This window comes from Panthera tigris, chromosome F3, assembly GCF_018350195.1.
Source record: "Panthera tigris isolate Pti1 chromosome F3, P.tigris_Pti1_mat1.1, whole genome shotgun sequence".
Classification (NCBI taxonomy): domain Eukaryota; kingdom Metazoa; phylum Chordata; class Mammalia; order Carnivora; family Felidae; genus Panthera; species Panthera tigris.
Genome location: NC_056678.1, coordinates 21,786,562 through 21,801,690, shown reverse-complemented (window position 1 = coordinate 21,801,690; position 15,129 = coordinate 21,786,562). Strand labels below are relative to the sequence as shown.

At 38.6% G+C, this 15,129-nt stretch overlaps 1 protein-coding gene across 3 annotated transcripts in view; it reads left to right on the top strand.

Moving 5' to 3' along the window:
- PLA2G4A (phospholipase A2 group IVA) overlaps positions 1–15,129 on the top strand; it is a 159,979-nt gene that overhangs the window by 64,903 nt on the left and 79,947 nt on the right. The window contains exons 1-3 of one of the 3 annotated variants that reach the window (XM_042976797.1): positions 1,283–1,512; positions 2,667–2,815; positions 3,530–3,643. The exons of 1 other annotated variant lie outside the window; for it this stretch is intronic. In XM_042976797.1, the coding sequence (XP_042832731.1) occupies positions 3,539–3,643 (105 nt within the window). In that variant the 5' untranslated portion in view covers positions 1,283–1,512; positions 2,667–2,815; positions 3,530–3,538. Of the gene's footprint in view, positions 1–1,282; positions 1,513–2,666; positions 2,816–3,529; positions 3,644–15,129 lie in introns of those variants that run through there. One more of the 3 variants, XM_007096240.3, reaches the window with a different exon arrangement.

Sequence of the window (15,129 nt, the reverse complement as noted above, 5' to 3'; positions counted from 1 at the left end):
GCAACATCTCCTGGTTGAGGAGGTGGGAAGAGTCACCTTGTAGCCTGCCCGCCGCTGCTTTGGCCCGTTTCCCCTTGCCTTCCCTCCTGCTCAGTACTTTTGTTTTCTAGTTTGTCTTCCATGGTCTGGTTGAGAGATACAAGCACTGGGTTAGAAACTGCAATATGTAAATGTATCAAGCCAACACTTTGTCTGCCTTACACTTATGCATTATTATATGCCAGTTATACCTCCATAAAAATAAATAATAAATAAAATTCCAATAATTACCTATTTCCCTTTTCTCTAAAACAGGGTATCGAAAGTGTGAACAGAAGATGACCTACATCAGTATCAGCTAGAATATTTATTTTAAAATGCAGATTCCTGGGGCATCTGGGTGGCTCAGTTGGTTAAGCATCCAACTCTTGATTTCAGCTGAGGTCATGATCTCCCGGTTTGTGAGTTTGAGCCCCACATTGGGCTCTGCTCTGTCAGCATGGAGCCTGATTGTGATTCTCTGTCTCCTCTCTCTCTGCCCCTCCCCCACTCATGTGTGTGAGCGCGCTCTCTCTCTCTCTCTCTCTCTCTCTCTCTCTCTCTCTCAAAAATAACTAAACTTTTAAAACTGCACATTTCTAAGTTCTCTGCTGATCTGCTGATCATAGGTCTTAGGAAATGAGGGTCAGGGGTCTGCAGGTTTTTCTTTTTTTAATGTTTTATCTAATTTTGGTTGAGAGACTGCAAGCTGGGGAAGGGCAGAGAGAGAGAGAAGAAGACAAAGAATCTGAAGCAGGCTCCATTCTCTCAGCACAGAGCCCGATGTGGGGCTCATGAACTGTGAGATCATGACTTGAGCTGAAGTTAGACGCTTAACCAACTGAGCCAGTCAGGTGCCCAGTAGAACCCTAGGCATTTATATTACACTCTTACTTTTGAGACTCAGCTGCCCTTAACTATCAATGCATAAGGTCCAAATGGGAAAATTAAATAAAAGACAATTCCAAATGCTTATACCTCATTCACAAATCTTTCCACTTTACCATAAAAAGGCTTTTAAAAATGTGATCACCACATAGAACTATGAACAGCGTTTAAAAATTAAGTGAAGGGCACTGATTAAATTGTTTGATGGCCATAACTACTGTTGAAAGACAAAGGTTTTTTTTTTTTTAATTTCTTTGGAAAACAATCATTTGAGAACTATTATTTTTGCTTTTCCTTTGTTCTCAATTTTTATATCTTTTTGTGTGGACATCTGTGCCACTTTCTTCCTCCCTCCCTCCCTTTCTTTCTCCTTCCCTCTTCTTTTCCATGACTCTTTCTATTTTCTATAGCAATGCCTACCTTATGATATCATCTTTAGAACTTAGGAGCATGATGTCATTAAATGAATGATTGTTGCAGTCAGAACTTCCCCTGAGACTTACCAGCTGGATGATAGTAGACAGATTGCTTAACATCCCTCAGTTCCTGTTGTTTCAACAGAGCACTTACCTTGTAGTACTGTTGGGAGATCTGAATGAGACTTATGTGTGTACAGTGCTTAACGGAGATCCTAGCAGGCATTACTCAACTGTTGGTTTTTGTGGTTATGAATTACAATGGCCACTTGGGAAAGGATGTGTTAAAGAGAAAAGTCAAGTCCTTAAGTTAGGAGACCTATGAATATTGGGATGGTTGTTAAGTTCTAAAGAGATAAAGTTGAGTCAGACTTGATGGCTGCCCTCAAGCTGTTGACAGTCTTGTAGGAAAAGATAAATGTGTAATTACATCCATGAAATGTAGTGTGTGCAATGCTGTAAGACGGTGAAGGATTCAGTGGAACCACTAAGGAGGGAGTGATCAATGTTTCCACGGCTTAGTCAGTTGCCTTGTTGTTAAGTGTATATATAGTGGGAAGAAATTTAAATAGTACCTTTGTTTCTTTCTATTTAAAATGGTACCCACATCATGCCCTGACTCAAGCAAGTCTTTATGTACAGTAGAAAAAGCTGTCACTGAGCACTGGGTGTTGTATGGAAACCAATTTGACAGTAAATTTCATATATTAAAAAATAAAAAAGAAAAAAAATAATAAAAAGAAAAAGAAAAAGCTGTCACTTCCTTGAGACACCCACTTCCATGTGATTGAGTACTGCTATAATAAATACAGAAACATACATGGATTACTAATACAGGTGCTGTTCAGTGTGCAGCCTGTACAGCTATACAAGGCAACCCCATAACTACAATATTTATCTCACACTGACTGTCATTGTTTGGCAAAGAAAGTAATTAGGATAATTTTTTTCTGTTGTAGACTATGATCCTGAACCCATGACCTTGTCACCATCAGAGTCCTGGGGTGACGGTTATATTGTAGTTAGCTGGGTGAGATTGCTGTCATCATTTAGCAGTTGGACTGACATGTTGACTGAACATGTCCTAAAGTGGACAGAAGAATTCTGAGTAAAGCACCTAATAAACGATTCCTTCCCACAGGACTGTTGTGAAGGGCAGGGACATAATGTGTAAGAAGTATATAACCTGTGATGTTCTTCTGTTATGTAGTACCTTGTCTCAGATATTTTGAATATGTGATGGCAGATTCATTAAAAATAATCTGACAGAGCATACGGTAAAAACAAGTTAGGAATTATGAATCACATCTTTGTATCCTTCTCCCTTGTGTTTGCTGTCTATAGTTGATACCCCAGATCCCTATGTGGAACTTTTCATCTCCTCAACCCCTGACAGCAGGAAGAGAACAAGACACTTCAATAATGACATAAACCCAGTGTGGAATGAGACCTTTGAATTTATTTTGGATCCTAATCAGGAAAATGTTTTGGAGGTCAGTGAATCATTTGTGGACTGTTCAATGGTCATAATTCATGTTGAAGTTGGTGCCTGAGCTTTGTCCCTTCTCTTCAGTTGGGTGTAGTTGGAGTCCAGCTGTGCAGCATGGCGCACTAGGCTCCAGATGGTGCCCCGCAGGTGATGTGACACCCCCCCCCCCGCCCGGGTGATGGGAAGGTCCAGTGGAAAACACAAGAGTTAGGTAGGGCTGGGAAGAATTGTTTATCCTCCTTGAGTGCTTTGGAGAAAACATTTTCTGTTATAAAGAGAAAAGTCCAAGTATAACAGAATAACCCTACTGTCAATTGATTGTGACTTTAAGGTAACTTAAGGTTTCTAACTTAAAATCATTAACTTTCAATGAAGTTAAAATAGATCATTTCCAAAATGGTTGCATGGGTTTTCTACGTTAATTTATTTCTCATACTCCAAAATAGCATTTCCCCTGAGAGGGGATAAAGTCCCATTTTTGAAAGCATGATAATGAAGACGTCAATCAGGAAAATGAAAAAAAATTATTATTTTAGTAGCAAATGTGTCTGAAAGAAAAGACAAAGTATTATAACAAAGCTGAATGTTGAGGACCTCAAATGATTATTAAAGATCATTTGAAAACTTTCATTTATTGATTGTGGTGGAGATTTTAGATATAATTTCCAAAGATCCAAGAGAAATTGTGTTCTTGTGCTTTACCTTTTAATGTCTACAGGTCACATTAATGGATGCCAATTACGTCATGGATGAAACTCTAGGAACAGCAACATTCCCCATATCCTCTATCAGAGTGGGAGAGAAGAAAGAGGTTCCTTTTATTTTCAACCAAGTAAGCAACACAACAGGATTATTTTTCAACCCTATGTCAGATAAAAATCTCTTTATTCTGGAATTTTATTTCTTTGTTGGTTTGAATGTTTGTGTTTTAAACAGGAAAATTTTGTTTTCCCTTTTACTTCTTATACTAATCTTTTTATTGTTTTGATATTTATAGACTTTGGTTGAGGTATCACAGTAAATACCATTAAGACATTAATCTCTGTTGTTGCTCTCAGTGAGGCAATGACTTTGGATCCCACTGGCAGGTCTAACAAAACTTTTGGGAAGCTGAAAGAAGATATGAAATCTGAAAGGAATAGCAGAGAAGAGAGAATGAGGGAGTGAACTCAGAAAACTATTGGGACGTCCAAACTGTTCCAAAATTACATGCTTAGTAATAAATTAAGCCTCTGTGGAGGATCTGTCTCAATCCTCAAACAATTAGGGCTGAAGCAAAGAAAGGTCAACAGGAATAGTCTTGGGGTTTTTATTCTCTTTATAATGCTAGGTTTGCTGCGTTTCTGAAATTTCAATAATTTAGGAACAATAAAGCCTTAGAAAAATTATCACTACAGAGCAAACATTGGATTTTGAATTTTATAAGAAACTAATTTAATACTTTACAGTGAGAAATGTAAACAACTGGTGGACAAGTATGCAGGGACTGGTTAATACATTAATTTCTTATTGGGAGAGGCTCTGTTTTTGCTCATTCTTGGAATGACTTCAAATTGCTGTCTTCACTCAAACCTGCCTATTCCTTAAGTCTCACCTCCCTAGCCATTGCTATCCCAAGTGACCTCCTCCTTCTCCGAACTCCTAAGATAATTATCTGTGGTATTCATTGGGACTGAATCATTTAAATCATTCCGTTGCTCACCTCCCTCTCTCTCCCCGTACACTAAAATCCTATAGGTCAGGAATACTAGTTATGCATGTCCAATTACAGAGTTAATACATAGGGTATACTTATTGAATGAGGGTATACCGATTTAGAAGCCAACTCAAGCCCAAAGGGCCACCTGACCAGTTCATGCAATCAGAGCAGCCCAGGTGCCTGAGGACACTCTAGTTACGCACTCTCTGCCGACTCCCTGAGCTGCTTCTGGAAGCATGTCTTCTGTATGTCTTAATCCAGTGCCAAGAGATACACAGCCCACAGTTCTGTTGACTTTTTGAAGTTATTTCATTCATCCCTCTTGCAAATGTTTATGGAAGTGCCCTGTGTACCAGCCACAGTGTTCTGTGCGAGGAATATAAGAAAGAACAAGACACAGGAGGCTTTTCCCTCAGTTGTCTTTCTGTGGGGTGGAGGTGAGGTAGGGGTGGAAATAGGAAGCAGGCTTAGGAGATGTGAACGTGATGAAATGAAACCACCATCCAGTGAGATAAGCATCAATGAGGAATGTGCAGAGTATGGTAGGAAGACAGAATAAAGACAGACTGTGTTGGGGGAGGAAGCCAGGGATGGCTGCGTATTAGTAGGTGATTTTGAATAGACTGAACAGTGAACATGGTGATTTAATCCCTTGGCATTTGAAGCCAGGCTATTTGGTGTTGAAATGCCAGCTCTGTCCCTTACTATCTGTTTTATCCTGGTCAAGTCACTTAGCTCTTCTGTGCCTCGATTTGCTCATCTGTCAAATGGAGATAATATCTCATATGATTAGATGAGTTAATTTTATTTATATAGTTGCATAATATATAATGTATATTATGTATACATGTATTTTAAATATATTTAGATATAATTATATATTTAATATAGATTTATATAAAAATATAAATATTTATAGATTTATAGATTTACATATGTTATTTGTATATATTTATGTATTTATGTATTTAATTATTATAATTATTTAATTATACTTTTATACACTTTAGTACATAAGGTATAGATTAAAAGTTACTTCTTTTATGTATTTATTAAGTATATAATTTATTACATATTAAATATATAATGGTGCTTGGTTATAGAACTATATATCAATACTGTATGCACATGGATGTATCCATACATACACATAGTGCTTAGAACACATTAAGCTCTATATAAATGCAAAGGCATGTAGTCTTGAAAGAAGAAAGCAAGTTGGGGCATGGCAAGTCACAAGGCTTGGCAGGCACACGTTGATGAGCCGTGGGTAAACTTTAAAGATGGTCGAGGCTAACATCCCCCGACCTTCCTAAGGCATGTTGCTGGAGTTGGTTCTTAATAAACGTTTGCTGAGAGCTTTGTAAGCATGGATTGGCCTTCCCAAAGTATGCTTTTCACCCTCTTCAGTCTGATTATAAGAGAAAATATTGTAGGGAAACATGCATTTCCTCTCCTCCTGTCATTTCCTATGGTTAGCTGTGTAACCTCCGGGCTCTAAAAAAGACTCTCTACATTCCTGAATTTAAAGTAGCTTACATAATTATTTTCTTAAGTGTGCCTGAGAAAACAGTTGGCCAAGCAGCTTTTTTTTTTTTTTACATCACTCTGTTCTTAAGAGTCCTTTGCAGTTTTTATCTGAAGGACAGTTGTTTGAGTTAGTGACCTGTAATGGTAGAGGGGAGAAAGGTGAATGCGCACCACAGGTTGGAGAGCCCCTGTCTTCTCCAGATCATGTGGTGTGCCCTATGCAAGCTGTCTAGCCTTGCCTCACCTCTGAACCAGACCTTTCAGAGGAATGTGGGCTTCTTTCTACAGTGTTCACAGAGGTGAGAGGGAGCAGACTGGGAGGATATAATGTGGGAAAATAGACTTTTAAACAATTCTTGAAGATGATCATGGCAAAGTAATCAAAAAAAAAAAAAAAAAAAAGAGAAAGAGAGATAGAGAACACATATTTCCAGCCAAGACATTAGCAAAAACTTCTTCAAAATTCCCAAAGTCAATACTGAGTCAACATACAGTGATTTCTGTGGCCAGCAGCCAGCTAGAGAAAGAACAAGAGCCTCTAAATGGAGAGTGCCAGATTCCCAAGGAGCCTACTCTGCCCACTCAGGGCAGAAACTGGGAATTAGGAGCCCCATTCTCTGATTTTCTCTAGGTCACTAATTTCGCTGTACAGTGTTTGAGTTGTCACTCTTTCTGTCTTATTTTCTTCATCTCTAAAAGAGAGGTTTTGATTAACATATTTCTAAGACCATTTCTAATTTATAAAATTTTGTGATCTAGAAAGAATACCTTTTTTCGTATGACCTCTTTATTCAAACATTTTTAATTCTTGCCATATTGTGTCCATGGACACAAAATAATAATAATGCAGTAATAAAAATCCTTCATTTTGTGCCCACCTGGGGATGCCAAAAAAAAATCTTTATTATGTGATTTTAAAATACTGACCCGTCAGTAGATTATTTTTCAGTATGAGAATTTGAGCAGCTAAAATTTTGCAGCTAACGCTTTGCTAAATGTTAAGAAAACTACAAGAAGTTCATTTTCAAGGAATTAATAAGCTGGAAAGGAGTAGACATTCGCGTGTAAACTGGTAAGTAATATAATAATTAGTGGCATAAGGAATCTCTTCATTAATTTACTTACTTAGGTGTTATTAAACACTTGTTATGTTCTAGACAGTATTGCAGGTGGTGGGCAAACAGTAGAGGACCTGACAGATGATGTTCTGGTTTCCAGTGAACCTGTATTCTATGGGGGGAGGTAAATAGGCAACAAAACCAAAAGGATAATCAGCAGAACATCAGCTAGAGATAAATACTGTGAAGAAAATAGAGGGATGTGACAGGGAATAGTTGGTGGCAACTAATGTTTCTGTCAGGGAAGGCCTTTCTAAAGTATTAGATTTTTTTTCTCTGAATTTTATTATAAAAATCTTCAAGCATGTACAAAGTTGGAAGATTTGAAAAACTGCCACGTAGACTCTACAATTAACATTTTGCTGTATTTACTTTGCCACATAGCTCTCCATCTACCTATCCATCAAACTATTTTGATGCATTTGGAAACAAACTGCAGGCAACAAATGTTTTACCCCTAAACACTTTAGCATTTCATTAACTGGAGTTTAGTATTTGCATAATATAGTTTTAAGTGCCAAATAGTGTGGACAATATGTACAATGAGAGTTATAAGAAGGAATTATTCATTCATTCATTTCACGCATAACCATTGAATACCTACTGTGTGGCAGACAGTTTTTAGGCACCACTTCTTCAGCAGAGAACAAAACAACAAGAATCCCTACCCTTATGGAACTTATATTCTTTTTTTTTCAATAAATGAAGTTTATTGTCAAATTGGTTTCCATACAACACCCAGTGCTCATCCCAAAAGGTGCCCTCCTCAATACCCATCACCCACCCTCCCCTCCCTCCCACCCCCATCAACCCTCAGTTTGTTCTCAGTTTTTAAGAGTCTCTTATGCTTTGGCTCTCTTCCACTCTAACCTCTTTTTTTTTTTTTTCCTTCCCCTCCCCCATGGGTTTCTGTTAAGTTTCTCAGGATCCACATAAGAGTGAAACCATATGGTATCTGTCTTTCTCAGTATGGCTTATTTCACTTAGCATAACACTCTCCAGTTCCATCCATGTTGCTACAAAGGGCCAGATTTCATTCTTTCTCATTGCCACGTAGTACTCCATTGTGTATATAAACCACAATTTCTTTATCCATTCATCAGTTGATGGACATTTAGGCTCTTTCCATAATTTGGCTATTGTTGAGAGTGCTGCTATAAACATTGGGGTACAAGTGCCCCTATGCATCAGTACTCCTGTATCCCTTGGGTAAATTCCTAGCAGTGCTACTGCTGGGTCATAGGGTAGGTCTATTTTTAATTTTCTGAGGAACCTCCACACTGTTTTCCAGAGTGGCCGCACCAATTTGCATTCCCACCAACAGTGCAAGAGGGTTCCCGTTTCTCCACATCCTCTCCAGCATCTATAGTCTCCTGATTTGTTCATTTTGGCCACTCTGACTGGTGTGAGGTGACATCTGAGTGTGGTTTTGATTTGTATTTCCCTGATGAGGAGCGACGTTGAGCATCTTTGGAACTTATATTCTATTTAGTAAGAGAGACAAGAAGCAAGATAAGTAAGTAAAAGTTGCTTGTGTTAGATAATGATAGCAGTAAGTGCTGAATAAACTAGTGAAGGAAGAGAGGGGCATTTGTATATGTGGGTAAAGGGGGTTGCAAGTGCAGTTCCAAAAATGTGGCTAAGAAAACATCTCGGATGGTATCGGGGGCAGAAGTTGTTCTGAGTAGAAAAGTCCTGAAGTGAAAGTTTGCCTGCCATGTTGAGTAACAGCAAGGAGGAGAATATGGCTGGAACACAGAGAAAGAGTAGCAGAGATTGTGGTAGGAGACGAGGGCAGGGAGGTGAAGGGGGATGGGGTTTCAGTGAGTTACTTACAGTGGATATCAATGGCTTAGGCTTGTCCTTAAAGGAAGGATGTGGTTGGATCACTAAAGGGATGGAAAGCCCTTCTGGTGGAGAGACTAGCCTGAGCCTTTGTTCATAGTCATGGGCCTAAAAACGACAAGCATGTTCAGGAAACAGCGTCTAGACCAGTGTGATGGGAGCAGAGCATTCATGCGTGAGGGTAGAATGGGTACGCTGGGATCAAACTATAGCAGAGTTCAAATTTCAGATGTTAGATGTTGGAATTTGGATGTTTTCTTACCGACAGCAGTGAGTCATGGAAGGTTTTTGACCAGGTAATGGGGAATTTCGGGCAAACAGGATTTGGCTCCTTTCTCAGATGTATTAGTAAGCAACAAGTTAGTAGATAAAGAATGTTTACTATTGAAAACAAAAAGGTCTTTTTTTTTCCTTCCCCTCCCCCATAGGTTCCTGTTAAGTTTCTCAGGATCCACGTAAGAGTGAAACCATATGGTATCTGTCTTTCTCTGTATGGCTTATTTCACTTAGCATAACACTCTCCAGTTCCATCCACGTTGCTACAAAGGGCCATATTTCATTCTTTCTCATTGCCACATAGTACTCCATTGTGTATATAAACCACAATTTCTTTGCCCATTCATCAGTTGTGGGAGAGAGCCAAAGCATAAGAGACTCTTAAAAACTGAGAACAAACTGAGGGCTGATGGGGGGTGGGAGGGAGGGGAGGGTGGGTGATGGGTACTGAGGAGGGCACCTGTTGGGATGAGCACTGGGTGTTGTATGGAAACCAATTTGACAATAAATTTCATATATTTAAAAATAAATAAATAATAAATAAGTTTGTAGGATGAAAAAAAAGAAAACAAAAAGCAGACTACTTCTGTGGCAACAGACAGGTACGAGGAGTGCAGGGTAACTTGAGGAAAATGAGTGTGGCAGCAGCTATAATGCGTCCGTAGGAGTTGAAGGAAAGATTGCTTGCGGCAGTGAGGACCAGAGAAGTCGCAGAGTGGGAATTTACGGTAGATCTGGCCCTTCCCAAGACTGTGATTTGTCACTCCATTATTTATTTATTTATTTATTTATTTATTTATTTATTTATTTATTTAATTTATTTATCATTCTTCTCTTTATTATTATTGTTGTTGTCATTATTATTATTATTATTATTATCATTAGAGAAGGCAATCTTAGAGCTGGGTCCACATTTTTTGTTTTCTAGCTGGCATTTAAGGTGAGGTTGTGTTCTTTGTAGCAACGTGTGATGGAGAGTGTGATGCTAAGTGAAATAAGCCATACAGAGAAAGACAGATACCGTATGTTTTCACTCTTATGTGGATCCTGAGAAACTTAACAGAAGAGCTTGGGGGAGGGGAAGAAAAAAAAAAAAAGAGGTTAGAGAGGGAGGGAGCCAAAACATAAGAGACTCTTAAAAACTGAGAACAAACTGAGGGCTGATGGGGGGTGGGAGGGAGGGGAGGGTGGGTGATGGGTATTGAGCAGGGCACCTTTTGGGATGAGCACTGGGTGTTGTATGGAAACCAATTTGACAATAAATTTCATATATTGAAAAAATAATAATAAACAAATAAATAAATAAAATAAGGTGAGGTTGTGTTTATTGGAGTCACAACTTGAGAGAGCATCAAAGTTGTCATCTGAGAGAAATTGGCAGGACCTGCTGTTTTTGACCCCCCAGCTCAGAGTCAGCCAGCCGCTGCCTGGGTTGGAATCACAATTCTGTTAATTATTCGCCATGTGATGTTGGACAAGTTGTTTCTTTTTCTTTGCCATCCTCGTCTGTGAAACAGGGTTATACATAGTACCCACCTCTTAAGTTTGTGGTTATGGTTAAATTAATTGACGTATGGAAAGCTTTAGAACGGTGCCTGGCCCAGTAAGCACTAAATAAATATTAGATATTCTCATTATAATTATAACTGGCCAGATTTAATTATCTGTCATTTGGTTCATGGAACCGACTTAACTATGAAACATATTTGTTTGAACTTAGCAAAATGAACTTATTTGTATATACAGGTAGAGCCTATAAGTTTCGTGATCATTTGTTTTAAGACAGTTCAAAAATGCTCTAGTCACCTGTTACTGAATAGATCAAGTGTGTCTGTGGGTTACAGAATCCTGTTTTAAAGTGGAAAGATATAACGTCTTCAGAATTTAGTGTGTTTTGTGTAAACAAAGTAGCCCACTTCAAGAGGATCATAAAAATGCTGAGATTTTGAAGTAAGATATTTATTCTTTTTATTTTCTAGACAAAATTAGTTTGTTTAGGCCAATACTCTGAGGAAGGTGGCCTCTAAGTTTACATGGTATGGTGTTTTTATTTGCCATCTTTACTTAGCTATTAGTGGTATTATTTAAAAATAGCCATGTCTCATGACTGCTGTGGTATCTAGTTCTGGCTGATTGCTTTCTTTGATTATTGCTTATTCATGATTGCAAACTTGAAAATGCAAGAGGTAGTTCTATAGAAGAGATAGTGACAAAGCTTTTTAAAAAAATGGTAGTGTTGATGCTGAGTTCAGAATAAGTTAGTGTCAGGATGATTTCTTTGGAAAACCATGTATTGATGTGTGAAGGCTAAGACTATAATTTAGCGAAGTGAATGAGACAAAGCAAAGTTTGGAAAGGAAACAAGAGAAGTATATACTTTGATGAGAAGTCTGGGGGATCTTTGGCTAAGATGTGAATGTCATCAGTTGGATGCAGGTCAGAGTTCAAACACAGGCCAAATAATTCCTGGCTTTAAAAGAGAATGCATTTTTATTTTGAGATGCTATCAATGGAAACATATATGAGTCTTTTTTTGACATTTTCACAAGACAACTTTTAAATTATAAGGCACTTTAGAATGTTCTTGTATCCCTGGGGGTCCTCTACTGGACCTAAGTTCCATCAAGTTCCATCAAGGAGTAGAACACATTCACCTTAATTACCATTGCATACCTAGCCTGATACACATTAGATGCTTGAATCATTTTTGGATGAATGGATTAATGAATGTACTTATGGGAAATACAGAGAATCTAGGAACTGCTCAGACAGGAATAATGAAAGTAAATTAAGTTTAAAAAAAAAAAAACAACTAGAGTCTGGGAAATTCCCATTTGGAGAAAAAGAGAGAATGCTTGGTTTAGTAACAGTGCTCTTGGAAGTCAGGTTTAGAATTTCCAATGTCCACGTAAAGAAAAGGGACCTTAAATGAAGGAAAGAGACATCATCCTCAGATGAAAGGAGGAAAGCTGCGTGATAGAGTGGAACATGACTAGGGGAAATAGTGTATTTTTTAATCTTTCAAATCTTTTAAGACTATCCGTGATATTTGGCGGAGGGTGGGGGCGTGGGACACAGTTATCCTGAATTCTTGGGTGAATGGATTCGATGATTCCTGGTAGTAAATGCTAATTTTATTTTCTTAAGAAATCATATATGTTACCAGACTTACTGTGGTGATCATTTTGCAATATATATAAATATTGAATCATTATGCTATATACCTGAAACTAATGTTAAATGTCAATTATATCTCAGTTAAAAAAATAAACAAACATTAGTTTTTCGTTATTAAAAATCAGACACATTTGAAAAAGTGATGTTAGCAGTATCTCATTCCATTTTAAAAGTGCAAAATTTATCTGGAGGGGGTCTGGCTTGTATTGGTGGGATTGTAATTTCTGCTTCACACTTGAGTTGCCTCTTGTTAGATCCACACCTGGTTCCTTCTTCACTGGATAGAGTGACAGTGTATGGAAACATGATTCTTAGTGCAAGTGGCCCTTATTTCTTAAATATAACTTTATGTTTCTTGCACAGGTCAGTTATACAGAGACAAAGCAGAACATATTTTATAATTCAAACAATGTAAATGATTATTGAAACTACTTGGTGATTAGTTGCTGTTTTAGTCTGCTAAGGGGGAGAAAAAGAGTACCTGACTCGGGAGGGATCAGAATTCAATATAATGTTTTATTGAAAGTGAAGGTTGTAAGTGCTAGAGTATGTTAATAAGAAAAATGTGGCTCAGTCGGTTGAACGTCCAACTTCGACTCAGGTCGTGATCTCGCAGCTCGTGAGTTCGAGCCCTGCGTCAGGCTTTGTGCTGACAGCTCGGAGCCCTGGGGCCTGCTTCTGATTCTGTGCCTCCCTCTCTCTCTGCCCCAACCCACTCACATTCTGTCTCTGTCTCTCTCAAAAATAAATAAACATTTTTTAAAAAAAATTTAAGAAAAGGCAGAGTGCATTTGGAGAGCTCTTTACCAATAGGGTAGGTTCTTAAGTTTAAAATCATTTGTCTGCATCTCTTTGTGATAATTTTAAACAACCTCTCTCATGCCAAGCACTATGTTTGTTGCTTTCGCTTTATCATTTCAGAATGACCCTGGAAAGTTTGCAAGGATTAGTGGATTAGATACTTTTAAAACATTATTTTTAAGTTTAAAATGGCTTCTCTATATAGGTTCTTTCCTCTGGGCCCACACCCCCTCCCCACGCTGAACATCTCCTGTTGTAGCATGTAACATTGCTTTCCACTGTGGAATTCAAAGGTGAGATTGTTGTTTTCCACAAGAACGGACAATGAGCACAGCCTGCTTCTTACATTTATAATTCCTAGAAGAGGTGAAGTTCTTCTTCTTCGTCTGGCTCCTAGCTAAGCGTTATGGGGTTGGGGAGAGCCAGCCAGACGGGGTCACCTTTCTTCAACTTACCTTGGTGGTGCCAGCAGTGTGGAAGACTGTGATGCAAAGCTGCTTCGTGCAGTGGGTGGGAAGGAATTTACAATACTTGTTTCATGCCTCACAGGAAGTACATGCTTTTGTGGCTATTGCATCCGAATGACATGTTTCAGGTAAAAGGTGCGGAGAGATTGTAAATGTCAGTCTTCATGGCATGTCTGAGCATGGCACGTCAAGTGGGAGAGTTTAAAATTTCCTCCAGATTGTGGGTGATCCACTTGGGCAACATGAGGAAGTGAAGATCCCCATCCATGCGGCAAGTCCCTCCACACCATATTCTGTAATATTGCCAATGGCAGGAAAATCCTGTGTCTTCCTTTCTCTCATCCTGCCTTCATTTAAGGATTCTTATCAGTCAGTCAAAGATTATGAATGTCTCAGCCAAGAAGTGCTATGGCTGGATGTGTAAGGGACATTCTGAAGACCAATGTGACCATAAACATAGCACAGTTGATTTTCCTTTTACTTATTAAGTTGGCATTAGATATATCCAGGCACTGAATATCTTACCGTACAAATTGCTTAGGGACCTTCCAGTTGGGAAGTCTGTCATGACGTGGCACATTGGACTAGGAAGCCCATTCCAGCTTAAAATCTTTCCATTTGTTAGCAAACTGCACAATGAGTTGTAATGTTGTTCTTTTAGTTTCCATTCTCCCATGGTGTTTTTGCCCTCTGGAAATGAAAACAGTAAATCTAGTCTTATTTTAATACCAGCTTTCATGTATTCGGGGGCATGACGGAGGGTAGAAAACAGACTTATGTTTTTACCCACGTCTTGTTTTTCTCACTAAATATCCAGAGCAAGCTCATTCAATATAAAGTTTTCCAAGCCCTCTTTAGGAAAGACTCCATTTGAAATTTAGAAATGGGGAATAGACATGATGTGTCGGAATGTGGTCTGAGCGGTGCTACTAACATTGATAGAACAGACTACAGTTACAGTAATTGTTTAGAAGCCAGTCACCTTTTTTAAGAATTTTTTTTAAATGTTTATTTATTCTTGAAAGAGACAGAGCATGAGCGGGGGAGGGCAGAGAGAGAGGGAGACACAGAATCTGAAGCAGGCTCCAGGCTCCGAGCTATCAGCACAGAGCCCGATGTGGGCCTTAAACTCATGAACCATGAGATCATGACCCGAGCCTAAGTCAGATGCTGACCTGACTGGGCCACCCAGGCGCCCCAAACCACTCATCTTTTTGACTTATAACTGAACTATGATTCATCTGGGCATGTGGAATTCTACTTGTACTGGGATTCTTGATTATTTTGATAACTGCAAAGTGATATTGATATGTTGCTTTGATGAGTAAAGGTTCATAGGACTTCATAGGAACGGCTGTCTGTGTTACACCAGCCCATGATTTTATGTTTAGTAGCGATGGAATGT